This window comes from Numida meleagris, chromosome 9, assembly GCF_002078875.1.
Source record: "Numida meleagris isolate 19003 breed g44 Domestic line chromosome 9, NumMel1.0, whole genome shotgun sequence".
Taxonomy (NCBI): domain Eukaryota; kingdom Metazoa; phylum Chordata; class Aves; order Galliformes; family Numididae; genus Numida; species Numida meleagris.
Genome location: NC_034417.1, coordinates 341999 through 364124, shown reverse-complemented (window position 1 = coordinate 364124; position 22126 = coordinate 341999). Strand labels below are relative to the sequence as shown.

The window sequence follows — 22126 nt, the reverse complement described above, 5'->3', positions numbered from 1 at the left end:
CCGCAACCGGCCTGGCCGCTGACACCCCCTCTCCCCGCAGGTCTGTCCTCCACGGCCATCGTGGCCAGCCAGCAGGGCTCCGCGCCCTCCCTCTACCCGCCGCCCCGCAGGTGAGGACGGTAAGGCCGCCGTTGGGTGCTGGGCTCGGCCCCTGGGCGCAGGCTGACCCCTTGGCTCCGGCAGGACGTGACGCCGGGACCGGGCTGCACAGCAGGCATGTGACAGGCTCACATGGGGACGCGCCGGAGACTCCTGTAGACATCAGTTGAATGGTGTTGATTGTTCTGCTGGACGTTCTGCCGCCGTCTGAGGCAGACTCTGTCCTCTCCCCTCGTCGGACACACACTAAGCCCCACAGCCCTTTGGTGAGCGGCGAGCTGGCACCTGCGGAAGTATTTATTCTCCTGAGCTCCAGCGCTCGGGATGGGAGCGGATCGCCCGCCTGGTGCATATGAAGAGGAAACGGAAGCACTGAGGTCTCTGGATGAATTTGCGGCCTCGCCGTGGGACTGAGCAGCGTGAGACGTGGGGCGGTGGGGCTGGGATGCTGCCTCCCACCCCCGTGGGGCCATGGCCGGGCCGAGCTCTGCACTACAGCGGTCTCAGGGAGCTGTGGGAGGTGGGAGCGGGGGAGCCGCAGCCTTGAGGTCGGGCAGCCTCGGTGCCCCCATCGGCCGCGGCTCCCCCGCGTGCCTCTCACAGCCCCTCGCCCTGGGCTGGGCAGTGGGACCCCCACCACCCACCCCGCTGCCGGGGTCTCTCCCCAGTGCCTTGTGCAGCCCAGCCCCGCAGCTTCCCCCTGGGCTCCGAGCTGTGCCCCGTGGGGTGCTGCTCCCCTCACACCCTCCCCTCTCCCGTCGGCTTCCCCGGGCTGTGGGCAGAGCTTGGCGAGGAACAAGCACACTTAGGCTCTGCCCAGAGGCACGAGGTCACTGCTGCCGCTCCCCGTGCCCGAGGACAGGGGCTTTCTGGTCCTCTGCCCGCCCGCCACCCCCCGGCCAGCGCTACCTCGGCCCCACTGTCCCCCCCCCGGGCCGGGGCCGCAGTGCTGTCTCCGCTGTGCGTGCGCGGGGCACCCCCAGCCCCAGGGCCACTGTACCGGGATGCTCTGTACATACTGTAAAAAGCAATTGTTTGAAAGCTGTTGTTTTTGGGTTTTGTTTTCTTCCCGTCCCCCTGCTCTCCCACCTTTCCCAGCCCGAGGGATGCCCGGCAGCGTGGTGCTCCCCCACGCCTCCTAGGTTGGCTCATTGCTCTTCCAGTGGTTGTCCTCACGAGGCAGCGGGGCCGGGGGCTCGCCCCACGGCCAGGGCCGCCCCAGTAGGGTCAGTGACCGCAGGCGGAGCAGAGCAGGGCTGAGCCGTTGGTGTTGATAGCTCTCGTTTCCATTGGAGTTGCTGTGTTGGGTTTCATTTCAGTCTTCCTGATTCTGCCCTTCTGTAAAGTGTACATTATTACCAAGTTCCTTGTTTTTTATATATATATATATAAATATATATATATACAAACTGTACTCTTCTTGCCTTTGTACATTTGGGCAAGGAGAGAGAATAAATCTTTTTAAGAGACAATCACAAACCTGTGAGGGTGGCTTCTTCTTCCCATCCCCACTCCCCTGCGCTGCGGTGCATTGGGGTGGGGGATCTGTGGGCAGCCCCTGGTGCCCGACACAGCGCAGGGACCCAGCCCAGGACCGAGACCCATCCCTGTGCCATTTAAAGCACTGGAATTACACTTAAAGAGATAACCGATTAGGGACTCTCCAGGAAGGTCAGCTGCTGAGAGGCAACAGGAATAATTAAGGCTTTAATGGGCAGCAGTTATATAAAGGGATGCGTGCGTTGCAAGCGGGGCGGTACTGAGCTCAGGAGCCGGTCCTTGCCCCACCACCCAGCCCACGGGGAGGGAGCGCGGCCATTGCCCCCAGCAGGTTGGGGCCGGGACTGATGGTTCAGCAAAGGGACTTGGAAAGGGATGGGAGCCCACGTGCCGTGCCCCTTGAGCCCGCATCTGTCCTGCTTCCATTGCACTGGAAGGGAAGGAGGGCAAGGAGACACAAACTTTAAGATGATTTATTCACACCAGCTCGTATCCCAGCCCCACCTGTCTTCCCCCAGACGGAAAACACCGAGCACGACGGTTACAGAACAGCTCAGCTTCTGCTTTAACTCCTCCGCAGGAGAGTGGGAGTGCACAGAGCCCTCACGGACACCTCCACATGCAGAAGCCGGGCCAGGGAGCACCAGCAACGCGTCTCAGGGCACAGTCTGCCCCTGCACCCTGCGCATGTGGCCCCGAAGACAGGCAGCCCGTCACAGCGGGGCAGTTCAGGGACAAGGGCACAGCTGCGATGGAGAAACAAGCGTCCCACTGCAGGCACCACCACTCCCCCGGGCAGGAGCTCAGCACTCTGGACAGGAGTGAGGACAACCCCACGCCCAGCTCGGGGATGAGACCCACCACTGTGGGCCATAGGTGGGATGCAGCCCCTGGCCGGTGCTCCCACCACTCCTCCGCCCCACGGGAAGCACTGCAGCTCGAGCAAGGCTCTGCTCTTGCAAATAAGCAGCCCCATCTGGGTGAAGTTAATCTGAATGCCCCTTTTATTGAACACGGTGATAGTGCAGTGGTAACATCAAACAGAGTAAGACTGCTTAAACAAAAGCTGGAAGAGGAAAGAAGGTTGGGTGGTTTTTCTTAAAAAAAAAAAAAAAAAAAAAAAAAAAAAAGGAAAAAGACCAGTTAAAACAGCATTGGTTGCCCCAAAGCAGAGATGCAGAGGGGCTTTAACGTAGTGTTAAAGGTTAACTGACGCCTCCTCCATGTGTCTAAACCCCAAACATGCCTTACGTTTAAGAGGCTGAGTGAAAACCAAGAGGTGGTTGGTCAGACGAGCGCACGCCACACATCAGGTGATGGGGACAGAACCAACACTGATGCAGAGAAGTCGGGTTGATGATGCTGCACCTACTGCTGTGCTCCCTATGTGGGCCCACACGAGGCTCCTCTAGGCTAGCACACCACACAGCCGCGTGGCAGGAGCTCCTATGCCAGTTGATAAACATCTTCCATTTACTATTTGGTGATTACATGTGTGTATATATAGTTCTCTAGGCAACACGTTTCAATGAGATAGTCAACTCTGAGGATACACAGGCCAATCTAACAATGAGAAATGCGATTTCAGTCCAACAGAAGCTTGTTTTCCCGTTTCTCAAGAAAGGAGATGAAACCCTCTCTCCCCTCCAAAGCATTTTCAGGTCACGCTCGGGTCCCCCGCCGCAGCTATTCTTCATCAGAGGAAGAGTTCTGATCCAGGGGGTACACCATGAACATCACATCTGGCCGCGATGGGACAGAGGGGTGACCAGGCCTCACAATCTCAAAGCCCAAGAAGCTGAAAGTCTTCAGGAGTGGTGCTACCAAAGAGAAGGAAATGTGTTACCACCGAGAACCATGTTCCGCACCTGCCTTGCCCTAGGAGCCACAAACATCACTGCGAAGTGCAGCGGGGATCTGCAGCCATCCTGCAGCACGCTGATGCTTTTTGCTCCACGTTTACACGGGGGCTGCAGCCTCCGCTCAGGACAGGCACCCCCAGCCCAGGGCACCCTCCGGCCATCAGCCTCCAGACACGGCCAGGTTTAACAGCGACACCCCCTGCCTTATTAATTTAAAAGCAAGCAGAACCCAGCATCAGGTGTCTCCTCCACTACAGAGGTCACCTACACGACCACTGCTGGTGAAACGTGAGCAAGAACTTGTTCAGTTGAAAATTATTTTTGGCATCCTAACACGGAGTGACATCTTCCTGGGCTCAGCGTGGCTTAGCTGTAACAGTGTGCTCTGCTTCGGGGAGTACAGCGCAGCTTGTGATGTAGCAGAGTAAAATTAGAATTAAGGCTTGAATTACTCCTGCCACGGCAATTGCTTGGTTACAAGCCCGCATCTAGTAAGATCCAAAGTGACACATCCATAGCTCGGTACATCACAAAGCTCCTCCAACTTCCGTGCTCTAATCGCTCACCCAGCACGTCTATCTTTAGATCCTAAAGCAGCCCCCTTAAGCCATAAGCATCTCCCATCGAGGCAGGATTACCTGCCGGCCTAGGAAGGGCAGAAGTGCTGAGAGTTCTTTAAAAAGCAGAAGAGCATTGTGGCAACGAGCTACCAGGGTTCATTTCCTGGGTATTAACCTCTCCCTGTTTTCCCCCTCCACATCACAGAGGCTGGTGCAAAGTGCCTTCATTCCTCCCCCAAGAAGGAGGTTTGACTTTCTGGACAAGGAAATACTTCAAGAAAAGTGGCACATGTAAGGATTCCTGCAGGAGAAAGCATCCCCTGAAGCCCCGGGACACGCCAGGTTTCTGCACGGGTTCAGCAGCACCGCTTCAGATCTAAGGAGCAAATCTCACAGCGGGGCCAAGCTCTCACCTCTATCTTCTCTGCTTTTTCTGAAGCAAATAAAGACATAGTTGACTTTCATTTTTTCTTCAGCAAATTCCAGCAGTGCTGATAACCTGCCAAGGAGCAAGGAGAAGACAAAAGAACATCAGCTATAGGAAGTCCTGTCCTGAGGAAGCCACCGAGCACCATCCGCGGTTTGGATGCTGTCAGGCAGAACGATGACTTGTTTACAGATGTCTCTCCTGGCAAACAATGGGCGCCAAAACAATGGGTTTCCTGCCTTCGTGTCCAGCCCTGAATCCATGTCCCCGGCACCCAACACCCAGCCCCACCAGCCAGCGGTTCTACACCAAAGCCTTTGTAGGTGGGACGCTGAACACCGCAGCTGTGTGCATTCATTCCCCCTGCTGGCAACGCACATGACCCATAACACACAGGCAAAGCTGTTTCCTGAACACATCATCTGGCTGGCACAGCTGAGAAGCTGCACGCAGAACCCAGCTTCCTTCCCCTCCCCAATTACTTGCCCCCTCCTGGCGGGCACGGAGCAGCACTGAGCCCCACAGAGCACCCCGCTGCCATTTGTGATGCGGGCTGCGAGCACGGTGACAAGCAAGGCTTGAATCCAGATCTAATTAAACAGCAGTCAGCGAGGCTGGGGCGCTGAGGGAGATTAAATTTGCAAGGATTTTGTTAATATGGTAATGAACTACTTTAATTATAGCCTCTACTAGGCTGTTTTACCTAGCTAAAAATAAGCCTGCGGAATCGCGTTTGAAGCCATGACGAGCGGGGTGGGTGAAGGCCCCCAAGAACCCGGCCCCAGGAGCATGGGGCACGCGTGGGGCCGACTGCAGGGATTACACAGACATCCACCCGCACTCAGGTGTGGACCCAGCATGAGGCAGCAGGAACGGCACGGCCTGGAGGTGCCCAATGAGGCTTTTTTTGTGATGAGCCGGTACCGTTTGCTGATGAAGCCCATCTTGAAGTTCAGGAGGACTTCAGAGGGCTGCACACAGGAATCCAGCAAAGCCACATCTATGCCACGGCGTTCCCCGCCAGAGAGATCTCCGGCGATGCGCTTGGCAGGGAGTAGCTGCTCTGGAAGCTGCGCTTACACAAACTTCCCAGAGCAGAGCTGTCTGGACAAAACACGGCCGTACTCTGCCAGCAGAGAAAAATCAGAGGCTCTGGCAGAGCCGGCAGCCTGCATGGCAGCAGCCCAACAGCAGAACCACCTACTGATGAGAAGGAGCGCAGCAACATAATGGAGTTCTTCCCCCTGAAAGAGGGGAAAATACTTGCCAAAAGAAGCTTGCCAATTGGCCAGCGGAATAAAGTTTTCCACAAAGTATGCTAAGAATCACTCCGCTCATTCCTTGCTTATTTTTCATTAGTGCAGGGCCTCGAAAAAACAGTAACTCATCCTGAATGACCACCAAGGGGAAGAAAACATCCTCCTGCTAGTCTCCCATCTCTGAAGACAAGGGAGTTCAGGTGTAAAACCAGGGAACAGAGCTGCTGTACGTGCAGCTCACCTCCCCGCACACACCGCATCACAAATGTAAGCAAATCGCCGCAGATGCAGCTCTGGGACCCCGAACTTACCCTTCTTTGCTTCCATCAGCTAATAGCCCGTCAGGGATTTCCACAAAGAGGCTCTGATTCGAGAGCACTGCATCCCAGGAGGAGGTCTTCACCTCTGTGACCTTGTACTGGAAGTGGACAACGTGAGGCTTCCCTTCGTGCACCGGGACATCTTGGCTAACAGTGATCTTCTCGTCCTGCGCAGGGGAGGGAGGAGAGCTCATGAAATGCACTGCAGGGCACAGACACACCACGATGAGCCTTCAGGCCTCAGAGCTGCGCTCCAAACGCGTTTTCCTGTTCATGCGAGCTCAGTTCTGCGTATCCGCCCTACACTCAATCCCTGGGCAGCAAGGGGCCGGTCAGATTTTGGAGGGCGGTTCAGAGTGACCCCTGAAGCAACAAGCTGGAACAGCATCTGCCACTGCAGGCTGACCGCTTCTGTCACCCTGCTCCCCAGCACAATCTTCTTGTTTAAGGGATGACCACAAGTTGCTTCCCCAGACGTTACAGCCAGCTGGTACGGCCATGGATTAAGGGAGGAAAAGACAGAGCACAGAGAGAATCCCAAACCAGACAGAAGCTACACGGACTGAAGATTGTGGCAAGGTCTTTTCCAGAGACCACAGACGTACGCAGGCCCCCCTAACGCAACTCCAAGCGGGATGCCAAGCGTGCAGCCTGCCTCAAGTTCAGCTGAGCAGTTCCTAGAAAACAATTTTGTGGTTAAGTGCCATTCCTTCTCCTGACAGCTTTTGTAGGCAGCTGGCTTGCCCAATAATGACTTCCACATTTAGCTGTGAAAAGCCCCAGCGAAGCAACCGAAGAAATTCATTAGGTCCTGGAATAACGCTGTCAACCGCAGCTGAGTTGTCGTATCAGGGCAACGGAGCCACCATAAGAGCTCTGAGATGCAGGAAGAGCACCTCAGCCTCTTATCTTTAATAAATATATTCCACCTATGCGGCTCTGACCGTCATGCTCATACCCAAGAAAAGGTTTGGATCTGTGGCATTCCTCCTCGCAACCAGGAGGGCAGGGGATGTCTCCTCGTCAGTGTAAGCGCTGCAGAATGAAGCGGCTCAGCGGGAAGACCTCTGAGAACGTTTCCAGGCTCCTCCACCTTATTTCCCACTGTTTTAACCCCTATTACCACACATTCGAGCAGCCAAACCCCCTCGGTTTCACTGCTGTGCCAAGAAAGAAGCCGCTCAGCATGTTAATGCTGGTGACAACAGCAGCTCTGCATGTAAATCAGGAACTGCCTGCCGCTGGTCACCAGAGCAGAGGAAGCTGCTGTTTGTTTCAAGTACACAAAGCTGCGTGCTGAAAAACAAGTTTACATTTGGTCAGAATAAATATCCTGCAGGAAATAAATGCGCTGGCTGAGCCTGAAATGAGTCTGTGGGTTTTGTGATGGTTTTAAGCCAACTGCACTAAGAAGCCTACCTACCAAGAGCTGCTGCCATAGAGGGGATGCCTGACTGTGGCACAAGAGCTGGTGGCAAGAGTCAGGTCTGAGCCCAGCGAGAGCTCTGCACCACAGAGACGCATCTAAAAACAGCATGACAGAGGGATTATGCACACCTTTCACCAGTGACTTCACGGGATTCTTTTGCAGTTTCATTTTGGAAGAGATCTCTTGAATACAAGAAGCTTGCAGATGCTTTTCTCACACTTCACAAAAACAAGAGAAGGAAGTTGAGAAAAGCAGGGGAGGGGGTGGCACACGCATCAGTTTGTGTGGGAAGGTTTGCAAAGCCTGCAGCAGCAGAGGATGGCTCCCAGAGCCTCCTGGCCCTTTTGCAAGCAGAAGCTGGGCACTTTCAAAGCCTTCCCTGTGCTCTGAACCTAGCAAGGTTTCCCATTCACCACGATTAACAGAACTAGTTCCCCTGGTTCTGTGGGAACTGCATTTACAGCCCATCTCAGGCAGGTGGTACTTTATTCCCGTGTATCAAAATAGCAACATCCCGAGGACAGAAGCTGTTCCTGGGAAGCAGTAGCCCGGAATTCTTTGGAACATGCTCAAAGCAAAATCCTGTTTGTGCAACAAGCATTCAGTTTTCGCTCACTCACCCCTGCAGAATGGCCCCGCCACGCTGTCTTTTATCCCCGCTGCCTGCTCTGCAACCCCAGGCTCTTTTTGGTGGCTCAGAGCTGCAAGGACCAGCTCCCACTTGGTTACAATTCACCGAGCGAGAGATTTTTCCATCCCAGTTGCACTCCTCAAGCATCCCAAGCAGGACAGGGGAAGCCCCTAGGTGCTGGCAGGGAGGATGTTAGGATCTTTTTGTGTTAAGTCTCTGAATGCAAGAACACCAACAGCTATAGGGAGCCATGCTGCTTAATTTGTAACGCTGTTGTGTACAAGCGCTGTGCTGCAGACTCAGAAAGGAGGCAGGCTCATTGGGAAAGGTCATCCCTTCAGCTAGAACAGCTGATACAGCTGGAAAAAGAGCTTAAGCTTTTGGGTCCAGATGCCTTTCCATGTCACGCTGCAGCACCGCTGACTTGAGCAGGTTGCAGAGAGGGGCAGGCTCCCAGTGACCCACATCCAAGATGTGACTTTAAACTGCTCCAAGCAATTTAAAAACACAACCTGCTCCACTCTGGGATGAGCTCTGTTAAGGAAGGGGTCAGTTCTCTGAGATTCTGCTAGCAAACTGGGTTTTGTCAGTAAAACATTGAGCGCTCTCTCATGCATTTCCAGAGGAGACTGTGTAGCTGTGACCTGAAAGGGCCTGCATCATTTCGTCATACGAAGCCTGCTTGCCTCCCACAGGTAATTAAAAAGGAAGACTAACATCTATGACAACACTCCAGTTTGAGCTGCTGAAATCGCAAGCTTTGCATAAGTTTAGGCAATGTCATCCAGTAGCACTTTGCAGCCTGGACTGTGGAAAACAGCCCTCGTCCCAGAAGGGCAAGGGATGCGTGCTACTGTAACGTAACAGAGAAGATGCACAAGCACCCGTTATTCTACCAAAGAGCCAATCCAGCTGGAATCTAGAAAAAAAGATCCCTTACAACGCAGGTGGCCACAGAACAAGAGGGACACAGTACTCCCAGGCAAGCCTGCAAATTGCTGGGATCCTGTCCCTCCCTGCACACAGGACTGTTCCAGTTTGAGAGCAGCCTGCTGCTTTTACAAAGTTCAGGCTCCCAGGCCTGGACAGCATTACCTTCTGGAGCAGGGCACAAGGAGCTTACCAACCCCTTCTCCCTCAGCATTTCACCTTTCTGCTTCCCGTTTCCTCTCTTTGCACAATGTTTGAGAAGTTGCTTCACATGCTGCTAACGCTGGCTCTGCAGGCAGCAGCTGGAACAGCCTCTGGGAATGGGGCTTGGCAGCTATTGGCTGCACACCTCTGATAAAAGTTTGTTAAGAAACCAGTGATACTTAAGCAGGACAGAGCTGCCGGCAGGGCTGCTGAAAAAAAATTCACTGTTTCCCCTCATATTACCTCAGAGTTATTTGTGCTTATTTATAGGAGGAAGCAACCACAGTTGTAGGGCGAGTGTGGGTCATTATTTAGATATCAGATGTTGCTCACCTTGTAAATCAGAGCTGAAAGAGAAGGATCCCTGCTACCCCCTCGCCCACCGGGGATCTTCGACAGTGGGTGAGGGGCATCAGGAGCACCACAGAGGCCCCGGAACGATGTGCCTGCAGCACTGCAGCTGGGGACAGTTACTCAAAGGTAAAATACTACTGCAAGAGAAAAAGAGAACAGCAGTTAGCAGGGATCAAGTTTCCAATGCTCCAGCTCCTAACCCCAAACCGCTTGTATTCCCGCTCCCCCATGGCACAGGAGGGGCACCCATGGACCTTTCACACCTGCAGGTCTGCACTAAGCCACCTTGCTGCCCATGCGTTGTGAGAACAGCAGAGCTTTGCTAGAAACGGAGGAGGGCTTTGGTAGCCACGAACCCAGAGAGAGTGCTGAGCAACCCCTTGCTAATAAGGGACGGCTGGAAGCCTGCCAGGAGCAGATGGCTGAAACGCATGACCAGATGAGCACACATTTTCTATAGACAAATATCTACAAATAGATCAACAGGGCTCAGAAGGAGGAGGTTTAAAGTTTCACATTTTCGAAACAGGGAGGAGTGAAAGGGCTGGTGCTTCAGATACCTCCAACATACCGCACAACATCCCAGCTGGCATTTTCACACGCATGTGAAACATTGCACAAGCATCCCTCAGCCCAATCCTATCCATTACAAGCTCACACCACAGATTTTATCCTGAAATCTGTTTTTATGAGCTTAACACAAGTGGAAGAAGTAGTTCCCCTTGCAGTCTCTAAGTTTGCTTGCATCTCCTGCTCATGGTCCTTTAAGATCACTCTGTGTTTTACCACCTACTCTAGCTTTCAGCACATCCACAAAAGCAAGTTATTCTGCTTCTGGAGCATTATGTCCTCTATCAGCACTAGAAAAAGCCCTCTGCCAAGGTGCGGGGCGGCAGCGGCATTCCTCTAACCAAGCCTGCAAAACCAATGCAAAGAAAGCAGCCCCCACCCATGATGGAGCACACCGGCACAGAGCAGTGTGAACACCACCCAGCCACAGCTTCCCAAAAAACAGAGCGAGGTTGCAAGGGACAGGCTCCAAGCAAGCAGCCACAGCTCGCTGTCTACTCTGAAGCTTCTCAGGTGAGGTGTAGCTCTGCACTCCAACCCTGCTCCACGTGCTCAGCATCCAGGGAGCACCGCACCACCTGAATTGCTGGAGCAGCGTGCAGGGAACAGAATGCACACCAGCAGGTCGAAAATTACCAAAACGCTTGTCGGTGCCAAAAATAATGACTTGCAAATGCAGTTACGACACAGGCTAAGGTCTTGGTTATCCACCCTATACAAAAACAATCTGCAGAAAACAGAAGTACTCTTCCTCCACGTATTTCCTCCTTCAGCTTTGCTAGACGGTGCTCTCCCGCAGTGTTCCCACACGGCCGTGGCCTATGGCAGATGCTGCCTGCAGAACGGGCTGCTGAACCCACCAGAAGAGCCACGGGGCACTCGCACCGAAGACGTCTGAGGGCAGAATCCCTCGCGCACACGCCTGGTTGCACTCTGTGTTAATACAGTCCCTTGGCACGGCGTGACTGGGGCCATCAATGGACCAGTGTGTATTCAGTAGTAGTGGATGTAGAGAGGCATGACAAAGCACTTTGCTGTGCCGCTCCCCACCCCCAGAAAGCTGCTGGCAGCTTTGTTTTTCCCTTCCCTCCTCCCTCACCCCCCCAGTTAACAATGTACTATTGATAGCTCCCTCCAACTTGCAGCCAATGCATGGAGAAGCTGGATAATGAAGTGTAGTCGTGAGGGGTGGGGGGGAATAAATAAGAAGAGAGACAGGCAGCGGTTTTCATGCAAAGCAGCTCCAGCCACTTCCCAGTTTTGCTTCCTCTGGCACATGCAGAACGCAAAACACAAGACCCCTTCTTCGAGGGCTGAGTCTCCGGGCTTGGCCTCGCCCAGCCCGCACGCTGCCTCACCTCCCACCAAAACGCCCCGAGAGCAGTACCGAGGCACCCATCAAAGTAGCTCTGCTTCCTCCCAACGCGGCAGTCCCACGAAGAACTTCACACCACAACCCAACAAAGCCTCCTCCCGCCACGCAACCGACTTAGAACGTAAAATCTTTATAGCGCGGCCATCTGCGGCAGCCTCTCTTCTTGCTGGAGGAGCTCCTTGGAGAGAAAGGCTCTGAGCTCCCCAGGCTCCTCTCACGAGAACAACTTGCAGAGCTTCTTGCCCAAGCCGTGGCTGAGTTAGGAGCCGTTGGGTGTCACGTCACAGCGGACACCCGCTCACCTTCCAGCTCCACACCTACCACCTGCCAGCCCACCGGCACCTCCAGGCCCCGCTGCCTCGGGTCGTGCCGTTTCCTTCTTTTGCGCTGAAGAACGGTGCCGGGTGCCGTCGCCACGCAGCCCCAGCGGCAGCTCGGGGCCATCCGCACCACCGGGCCCGTGCCGGCCTTCCGGAGCCGAGAACGCGGGAGAGCAGCGCTAACCGCAGGACGGCCGAGCGCCGGGCCCTACCAGCGGGGCCGCCCGGCGGCACAGCGACTCCCGGCCGCCGCCTCCCGCCCACCTCAGCCGAGGGAAGGCCGCAGCCCGCCGGGGCCCACCCCGCCGGGGCTCCTCGGGCCTAACGCCCGCCTCCGGCTCCCCGAGGAGCGCGTAGGGACCCGGCGGGACCGCGCACCTGTCCTGGGTGTTTATCATCCTCAGCTGCCTCCGGCTGCGCTCCGCTACGCTCTGCTCCGCACCACCTCCCTCCTCCGCCGCCGCTCCGACTGACCCCGCCGCGCGCCGGGCCACGCCCCCTCCCTCCCGCTCGCTTGTCCCCGCCCCCTTCCCGTTGGCCACGCCCCCGCGCGGGCAGGCTGGGAAAACCCGCCCCCACAGACAAAGGCGGCGCGCGCCCCTGCCGCGCATGCGTGCTGCGCTCCTCCCCTCGGCCCTGCGCCTCGCGGGGGTGGAGCCGCTGGGGCCCGGGGGCGGCTCCGGTCCCCGTGTGTCCGTGGAGCTGTCAGCTGCGGGGCACGGGGATAGCTCCGCAGAGCCCACCGCTGGCTGTGATGCGTGGTACCCTGCCTGGTACATGGTACCTGGGGATCTACTGACCCATAGCCCAGATGAGTAGAAGCCAAAAGGACCTACAGCCCCATAACCCCGATGAATAGGAGCCGGAAGGACCTACAGACCCGTAACCCGGATGAGTAGGAGCCAGGAGGACGAGAGAAACGAGAACGCGGCCATCAGCACACGGAGCTGCTTGTTGCAGGGCTCTGCGTGCTCTTGTGATGAGCAGTGGGACCCTGGAGAGCAGGGCAGCGTGAGCAAGCTGTGGGCTTTGATGGGTTCAGCCTGCTGGAAGAGAAGTTCAGGCCTTTGGGACCTGAGATGGAGCCCATGTGGGGAAGCCTCACACCTCCTCGCCCTCTCTCACGCTGTCCGTCCCCGTCCGTGGGCTCGCAGCCTGCAGGCAGTGCTCGTTTGGGGCTTCCTGGTTCCCAGCGCCGCGGCGCTTGCGTTGCTTTGGCAGGAAGTGACCAGCTGTTGTGCAGAAAGCTGGCCTCCAGCCAGAGCCCGAGTTCAAACAGAGCCCAGCAAATGGCCTTTCCCCCTTCCTCCGCGTTTAAAGCCCTGCTCACAGCCGTAGTTCTATTTATAATACCCAGGAAAAGCAAGCTGAGACTTTCCCACAGTGCCTGCTTTGCAGGCGATTGTTGTTCGGGAAGCTGGAATGTACACGATATTATTTTTGAATCCCCTGGGGAGGATTTTATTGCGCGTCCCTTCGTGTCCCCATCTGTGCCAAGGAAAGTTTTGCTGAGCGCGAGGTCTCTTACTGCTGCTTGTAGCTCTGAGAAGCTTTGCTGAGATGCTTTGGGTGTCTCTGTGTCTGTAACACGCGTGCGTCCACCATTCCCCATACTATTTTGCAGGGTGCCGAGATGTGCTGCTAGGATGGTGATTCCACCCCTGCCTGCCCGTTCCCAAGGCATTTGTCACCTGCTAGTGGGGTCTCTGGCACTTGTGGCTTTCCCATTTGCCAGCTCTGCAAAGCAGTGCGCTGCTGTTTTTCTTAGGGCATTTCTCTGTCCCTTGTTTGCTGTCCTTGCTGTACAGCAGTGAGGCTCTGCAGGGCACTGTCATCCTTCTGCCTAGTGAACTGTCACTTTTCTCTCCGTTCTTTTTTTTTTTTTTTTTCAAAAGCCATTTGCAAGCACCTTCCCAGCTCCCAAAGCTCTGTGCGTTATTTTAGCATGGCATCCCATGTGGCAGTCCAGCAGAGCACATCCTTTCCTGGCCTGGGAACGCTTCTTGTGCTTCAGCCAATGCAAGGTAGGACTGGCACCTCAGAGCAGCTTTGCTGTTCGTTGTGCCATTTTTAGGATCTGTTATCCCAAATTCCAGGTGTGGAACTGATGATGTCTGCAGGCCTTGGTGTTTTAGGGCCTGGCAGCCTCACGGTGCTGCCCGGCGTGGAAGACGCTAGGTGGAGACAGGCGAGGAGAAGATGACAGGAGGACAACTGCTTGGTCACAGCTCTCTGAACATGGGACTGACAGCAGAGATGCTACCCAGATGTTCGGGGCTGAGGAGGACAGCAGGATCCCTGTGGGAAGGGGCCATGTCTTGTGTGTTTGCTCTGCACTCTTCCTTGGCATCAGTCCTGGCTGTGCTGTCCTTGAGTTCGTGTGAGAAAAGGCCAGAAGCGTGTTCACCCCCTCTGACTGGCTCCGTGGCAATGCAGTCACCGGCTCTCTCGCTGACCTTGCAGTGATGCAGCCTCTCAGATAAGGAAACCAGTGCTGCTGCAGAGGCCGTTGTACTAGGGAAGCTGTAGCCTTTCCCTCTGCCTGTTCCCACAGTGAGTACCGCGTGCTTTTCCCTTGGCCGTGCCCTCACCATCGCGACCAGAACCTCAGAGCCCTCAGTACCGCAAAGCTGGCTGTGTCGGAGGGGTGTTGCCTAATGGAAAACATTTTGGAACAGAGCTTTCAAAATAAAGATAGAAAAAGGTCGGTAGCTTTACAAGTAATTAATACCCACAGTCATTTAAAATTGTCTTTAGAAATGTGCCGTTCAGAACTTTTTAGGGCTGAGAACGTATCTGGGAAGATAGTTATGTTTTCAGCTGCAGCCTTTTTACCCTGCTTTTGTGATTACTCTTTTTCTATGTTAGGATCTTGTTTTGCTAGGGGAAAAAAAAAAAAAAAAAAAAAAAAAAAGAACAGAACACTGCCAAGAAATTTTGTTTTCATACGCTGGTCCTCCCAGCCCAGCTGCCAGCTCGGCCTTCCTGTGCCGACACGTATCATGTTACGAGTGTCACAGCACCAGCAGCGTTCCTGACACCTGATTTTGGCTTCCCGTGTTTCTGGGTGAGCCGTGGACATGCTCAGGGAAGCCGGTCAGTCTGTAGGGCTGGGAGGCTGGAATCGTGTCTCACAGTTCTCGTGTGACTGTCCACCTCGGGGATGGGTTTTAATGGTTGAAGCAAGCCATGCTGATGCAGTTTTCTGCTGTTCCTTCATATTTCCGTTGCAGTGAGTTGATTCCCTGGCAGACCCGCCTGGAGCTGGGGGTCAGAGCTGAGGCACGCTGCTGCCATCCGTGTCTCTCTGTTTTTTAATGAGCTCTGTCAGAATTCGTTACTTAGCCATTAAGCGGTGTCAGCGCAGAGTTCATGCATGAGCTAAGTTGAAAATCTGCTAGGTGTGAATTAGTGATGAGAGAAAAGCAGGTCAAGGAACATGTTGTTTCAGAGCATGCTGAGCTTCAAGCTTAGCAGAGGCAATGCTGGTGCATCCAAGGTCTCGAACAGGCAGAAAAAAGAACATAGGCAGGGGATGAGAGCTGGTGATGAGACGTGGTAGCCCATCCATCAGTCCGTTGCAGACCTACATGTCACCAATGAGCACTGCACTCTGAAGATGCTTTGGGCCAGCCCCCAAGTTTTTGCAGGCATCAGAGAGGGCTCTGCTTGCATCAGTGGGGTGGTCATAGGATGAGGTGCTGCTGAGAGAGACACACGAGTCCCCAGCAAGCCTGCACAGTGTCAGGATGGGTTGCCCTGGAGAGGCAGGCAGGGTTTTACCTCAAATACTGGTAAAAGACAGTTCCTCTGCCCGTGATCGCTTGGCATAGCACAACCTGGAAATGAGGTGTGATGGAAAAAATAAGCCATGAAGGACAAAGCCTACAGCAAAGACAGGAACATGTAAATGCGAGGTTCGGGCATGTGGCTCCCAGCTTCTGGCTGCGTCAGCAGCACAAGGTTAGCTTGCTTCCCTTGGTCAAAATAAAGGCTTCTGTGTTTCTCTGCCTATGTTTGCTGTGATGGGAGGATGCTCACACCTTTTCTGCGTCATCTTGGTCTCCCTGTTCCTCTGTGCCTGGAGCCCTTTTCTTTGACTGCTTGTGGTGTTGGTTCATGCTGCAGGATACAGCCAAACTCTCCTGGTGCAGGCTCTGGTGGGTGGCACCGAGTGCCGAAAATGAGGCCCTGGGGAAATATCTGAGGACAAATTGCTAGTGATGAGAGAGAAGTGCATTTCTGGAGGGACCTGCCTGGGGAAAAGGAGGCATTTGGGAAGCTAAATATTGTGTTTAAAACATAAAGGCAGGAACATGATTCCCAGCGTGCAGAAAAACGCACATGCCTCCTGCTAACGTCATGCAAGCTGCTTGTTTTCTGTGGCACACTAATGGGTGCTGCAGCCGATAGAAGGCAAAAAGGCTGGTGGATGTGACACAGAAAGCAGACGGGCTGTGAGGAGGTGTCTTGCTCTGACACATTGCACGTCTGAACCCAGCTAGGTCTTTGTACTGATTTTTGTAAAAGCCCTTTCAATTATTTTTGCAGTGAGCTCATTCTTTCTGGCACATGTCCTCTCCCTTGTTCATTTAACACAGGCTACGTTGCACCTCTCTTCAGCCTTCTGCATGTGAGCTGGGAACAAGCAGCTCTGCTTGTTGTCCCCAGGGAAAAACAGGCACCTTTGGGGTATCTCATCTTGGCTGCTTTTCGATGCTGTGTGACGGTGGGTTGACTGGAGCCGGAGGTGTTTCTAATAGAGCTGCCTGAAGTTAGCCAAAATAGGGCTGGCGTGCTCCGCACGCACTGTGAGGCTCACTCAGAAGCTGGCTTTCCTTCTGTTTCGGTGTTTGGGTTTCAGGCATGTTGCAAAGTGATGCTGGAGGCTTTGGCTTGGCTGCTGGCTGGGCAGCCTGGTGGTCCAGGAGCACGAGTTTGCTCCAGGCTGCAAAGCGTCTGCTTGCTGCAGCTGCTGGAAACAAAGAGCTGAGGAGCTCGCGGACCTGTCCAGGCAAAACACCTCCTCTGTTTGCTCTAATAATATTGTTTTTCTCAATTCTACACCCCCATAACAATGTGTCTGGGCCTGTTTTAATCCACTGGATCACTTGGAGGCTGCAACTGAGGTCTGTTATCCAGATATTTCCTGAATCTGATCTTGACTCTGTCCCATCCTGCGGACTGCTGGAAGAGGTAGCACCATTCCTTTTTCCCGTGTCGCCTGCGCACATGTGAGCTTGGGAATGCTTTCTACAAACCCCAAACCCACATGCTCCTATTTGGCTCACTCGTGGTTTTCTGCACGTGCAAGGGCTTCTGCTCAGTGTCTTTCCATTCCCATGTGGTCGGATTCATGAAGCTGATGTTTTTGTGGCCCCACAGGAATTTGCAGGCTCAGTGAAACTGCTCAGGGCTCCCTGCTGAGGCTGGCTTCGTGTTCGCTGTCCAGATTGCTTGGGAACAGAGGCAAAGAGAAGAACATTGTCCCACAAAGCCACATGCCCCACTTGCAGCCTGGGAGCTGAGGCATGGCTTCTGACTTTGCTCTGCAGCCCCAGTGTCTCAACCGCAAGCCAGGACACTTATCAACCTGAAGCTGCAGGTTTTCTTGTTATGGGCTCCTGTACGTGTTCCAAATGCTGCTGAGACAGCTCTGTGGGTATTTTTAGTGTGAATGAGTATAAATAGGCACGGATACTTGTCTCCAAGAATTTTCTTCTTTAAGGTTTAATGGATGTTTTGCCAAGAGATGGAGGTCGATTGTTTGTTCATGACGTGGATTGCTGAATTGCTTGATCCAGTATGAATGTACAACCCTTTCTATTAGCTGACTCAAAACCACTAGCTTCACTTTAGTAGTGTTTCAAAGTTGCTGTATTCTTTGGGGTTTTTTTAGATGTTATTTAAATTACTTTTATAAAATTGCATTCTTTATTTGAAACAGCCCCAGAAATCTCTGCTTGCGCATGCAGAGAGGAAGAAACCTCTTGTATTCTGGAGGGGTAAAGTCTGTGTTTCTCGCGGAGGTTCCTTTTAATGAGTGGCTCTGGATTTTTATCTTGTGGAGAAGACCACGGACCCTTTTGGGGGCTGTCAGCGTGCCTAGCAAGCTGTAGTGTGTGTAACCCTGTGGGAGCCAGGAACACGCATAAAAAGGTTTTTGGGGAAGACCTCCACCTGCTGACAGTGCTCTGTCCAAAGCAGCCCAGGAACCGCTCACTCCGTTGCCCCAGGGGCACATCACTGGCCCACGGTCACCTCGGTGTCCCCAACACCCCCGGGGCCATTTCTGCTTCCATCTGGGTGGCCCAGGACTGCCTTGCGGTTATTCCTCCCCAAATGCAGGAGTTCTCATTGCTTTTTGGTGAACTCCGTGATGTTACTGTTGCCCATTTCTCCATTTTTTGCCTTGTGGAGATGCCCATGGGTGTCTGAGATGGTGCTGGGTGCTCCCCTGCCCACGTCTGCCCGACGTGCACCTCCTGCCCCATCTTGTGTGAGCGCTCTCGCTGGCAGGTTCTCTGCAGGGGTGTGTGCTGCACATTGTTTTCTGGCATTGTTAGGAGAGCAATGGGAATCTGGTGTGGATTTCTTAGCTTGGAACACGTTCAGATGCCTAAACTTTTCATGCTGATTACCTAGCAGTTCTCCTTGTTCCAGGGAAGTGTTGTTTGAACAAAGCTTTGCATGAAGAATGGAGAGAGGAAAGAAAGAAGGGGGAAGCAGGAAAAGGGCCTCTCCGTGCTCTGCACAGCTTTGCTCTCAATTTAGGACTCAAACACCTTTGCGTTGCAGGTGCATCAGGCGCCAACGAGGAAATCAAAAGCCTCTTCTTGAAGAGCCCACGTCCGAAGTTATTTCCAGTGCCCTTGTCCTCCTGTGCATCCTGCAGTCCTTGGGGCTCCGATTGCAGGCACTGAGGAAACCCGAGCTTGGGAAAAAATCTAAATAGTACCCAAGGAAGAACGTCAGGAAATGCCCATCAAACAGCTGAGCAGGGGATTCCTGAACAGGTTTCCTGTACTTCTTTGAAATGCTGATAAAAAGCTTCGTGAGATACCTGCACAGATGAATTTCCCAAATAGGGTACTGAAAGCTTCACACCGCAGCGTTTGCATGATACTGGAGCTCCCACACGTGCTTGGTGTTTGGATAGCGTTGTTAGACCCACTGGAACTGGCATAATGAAGTAATGACAGACTGTTAGCTGGTAGAAGGGCACTGTGTCCTGTTGAAAGGATTCGTGAAGTTTCTCCAAGGGACAGCTGTCGCTTGGATCCTTTGGGTCCCAGTTCATGTTTACCTCTGCACATCCTCAGCATGCTAACAGGGCTGAGCCCGGAGGGAAAGTGCCCTGCCTCCTCCTGCACGTCCCTGCGTGCAGGGCTGGGAATGGCATTGTGAGGGACCAGCAGCACCAACATCCGCCTCCCGGTGTGACCCTGGGAGCGAGAGGATGTGACTCTGGGACAGAGCCAACACTGGGGACCTCAGAGCCGGCATGACATGCAGCCAGGAACCCCTGAAATGCAGCAGGGTCATGGGATCAAGCCCTGGTGGTGACAGCATGCATTCTACACGTGTTCCCTCACCAAAATTTGGGTGCCCAGCTGCTGGCACACAGCACCCATACCCATCTGAGCTGGTGCTGGCTGCAGTATGAAGCCAGGTGAAGGGGTGGGTTGTTAGGGACTGTCAAGATATCCCATGTGCCTTTCAGTGTTTTCCTGCTTTTTAATTGTGCTTGGAGCCTCTTCTGAACACTAAAATCTAAAAAATATTTGGGAAAATATTGAAGTGCCACTTTTGGATCTGCCAGCACTTTGCTTTTTTTTTTTTTTTTTTTTTTTTTTTTTTTTTTTTTTTTTGTGGGAAGCTAAGCTGTGTCCTGCTTTCATCTGAGTTTTTGGGTCCTTCCTTCCCAAAATCTCTGCTAGGAGCTGCTGGTGCCCCCATCCTGCTACGAGAGCCCCGGGGCTGGGAATACAGCAGTGCCTGCTCCTGGGGAGGTAACGCCAGGAACCAGCCTGTGCATCTCCCAGTCTCTCAAGTATTTCCAAACCTTTTAACACAAAACCAGATCCCTTTCCAAACCAGCCTCTTGCAGCCCTTTCTGCCTCACAAAACCGCACCGATCTCCTGCCAGAGCAAGCCTTGGGGCTGCCCTGCTTCACCCCCCCCACCCCCCATAGCTTTTGTCCCTGCCTCGCATCTCCCCTCAGCGGGCTTCCGATGCCTCGCCTCGCTCCTGCTGGCTGAGAGCAGCGTGGATTTCCTTCCAGCGTGACGGTTGGGGTCACTCTTTCACAACGAGCGCTTTCCTCCCAGTATGATCAGCTCAGCATTGCGTCCTGCTGATGTCCAACCAGGATTTCAAGCTTTTGGGACTGCCTTCCCTGGAAAAAATTAGCACCGTCTTTGATTTTAAATAGCCAAAACATGCAGGAATAAGCTTTTTCATGTGGATTCAGAAGTTTGCTAAAACACTCTGAGCTGGCTGGATTTTCTGAGTCTGGATCCAGTGAGGGAGCTGGGATCTGTTCGTTGTCTAGCATTGGGTGGCTCACAGTGGCTGGATCCATCCCCTTGCCTCCCACCATGGCCTTTGTCACTGTCCCCTCCTGGGCACCCCAAAGCCAGGGGAGAGCTGGCTGCTGCCTCCCTAGCTCTTCATCCCTTTGCTCATCTCAGCCCCTTCCACAGTGCCCTCCACCCTGTAACACCTCCTTGCTGCAGCCTAGCCCAGCCATGGAGAGGATTTGGTGCCACTGTGCTGTCAGCTCAGCCTTGGGGTCACCCCAAGACCAGGCTTGGTCCCATCTCTGGCAGCCAAGGGGATGGAGTCAGTGGGTCAGAGCATCCTCGGAGGTCTGACTCTGCTGTTATCCCATGTGAAAGCCACCACAGGGCAGGCGAAACCATGTGCGAGCTTCCCCATGGAGGAGGCAGAGGGGAAGTGGGGAGCTGCTGGCAATGGGAACTGATAGCACGAGGAGAGGGCTGTGTGGAGCCTGATGTATTTTCCTGTGCTGCATGTCATGTCAGACGTGGGGATCTCATCCTCTGTGTGCTGAGAAAAGCTACCTGCACTCGTTTCCTGCACCGGGTGAAGAGTTGCAGTGTTATCCATTAACCCGAGTTAGTCTTGTAACCATAGTGCTCGGCTAAATATTGCTTGAGGCCACAAACCTGGGCCTTGGATCCCCTTTTTTTGCTGCAGCTTGGGAGCAAGCAGGACTGTGTGGGTCCTGGATGGATTCGTAGGGGTGACTGAGCTCCATTGTGAGGGCTTGGGGGCTGCAGCACTGTGATAGTTTTGGGACGTGGGACTGCTTCGAGGTTGAATGATGTTGGCTTTTGGGAACACAGCGGCACATCCTGGGGGAGCCCAGAGCACAGGGGACACGTGGACACCCCAGTTGTCCCCACTTTTCCCTGGCTGGTGCCGGCAAAGCTGCCCTTCCTTCTCCCTGGCCAAGCGGCCCAAGCCAGACCCCGTTTAATTCAGCAAGTCATGAATTCGTAATGCTTATTTACCACGCAGGGCCATGAATTTTTGATGGCTCACTGAGGAAAAGCGGAGGGGCTGGCACGGAGCGTGGCCGTACTGAAACGGAGATGGAAGGACGCAGCATCCCCCCGCTGAGCCCTGCAAAGCTGAGCGGGCAGGGGCTGCAGGGCCGGGCCGGCAGCTGGAGGATGTCAGCTCGAGGGAGCTGGGCGTGGAGGGGGAACCAGAGAATGGAAGAGACGAAGGGGAATTCAGAGAGCGTGGGGGGCTCAGGCATCTCCAAGCTGTTGCAGCTGGCTGAGCCTGATGGGATGCGATGGCTCCAGCCGGGCGTGCGTCCACACTTGGGTTCGTCCTCGGCATCCTCATCCCCTTCATGGGTGACGTGGCCCAAGGATTCTCCAGCAGCCCCCACCACACTGATAAGGTGGCCCTGAGCCAGCGGGGCTGTGATGGCACCCGCTCCCCAAGTGACGCGTGGCTCCTCCCGCAGTGCTAACACAACCCAGGCCAGCCCGAGTGACAGGACAACCCTTTTAGGGTAGCAAGGACCCTGCTGGCTGGTGCTTTTATCTGTCCCTGGGGAATGCAGTGGCTGCACTGACAGCCATGCCGCCTACCCAAGATTTTGTTGTCAGGGCCCCAAACCTATGCCTCTGGTCTCAGGGGTCACGCCAGACCTGGAAGAGAAGCTGCAGGGATCTTCCCTGTGTGGGTGACCTGGCAGACTTACAGCCCCTTTTTGGCTTAGGGAATGGGGACAGCACAGAGC

At 54.3% G+C, this 22126-nt stretch overlaps 2 protein-coding genes and 1 long non-coding RNA gene across 6 annotated transcripts in view; 2 read left to right on the top strand and 1 right to left on the bottom strand.

Moving 5' to 3' along the window:
* ZNF609 (zinc finger protein 609) overlaps positions 1-1513 on the top strand; it is a 35692-nt gene extending 34179 nt beyond the window's left edge. For 2 of the 3 annotated variants that reach the window (XM_021407322.1, XM_021407321.1), the window contains 2 exons: positions 41-110; positions 184-1513. In XM_021407322.1, coding sequence (XP_021262997.1) covers positions 41-110; positions 184-190 — 77 coding nt within the window. In that variant the 3' untranslated portion in view covers positions 191-1513. Of the gene's footprint in view, positions 1-40 lie in introns of all 3 variants that reach the window. The other variant, XM_021407323.1, reaches the window with a different exon arrangement.
* On the bottom strand, positions 2057-12354 carry OAZ2 (ornithine decarboxylase antizyme 2). Its single transcript, XM_021407334.1, is given in 6 exon segments — positions 2057-3419; positions 4435-4520; positions 6019-6194; positions 9555-9635; positions 9637-9712; positions 12219-12354. Coding segments are annotated over 6 exon segments (573 nt in total). The 5' UTR covers positions 12239-12354; the 3' UTR covers positions 2057-3285.
* LOC110403716 lies at positions 12500-19646 on the top strand. 2 transcript variants are annotated; one of them, XR_002441806.1, is made up of 2 exons: positions 12500-13864; positions 13961-19646. It is a non-coding gene; the product is annotated as an uncharacterized LOC110403716 (long non-coding RNA). The 2 variants fall into 2 exon arrangements; XR_002441805.1 differs by having other exon boundaries at positions 13937-19646.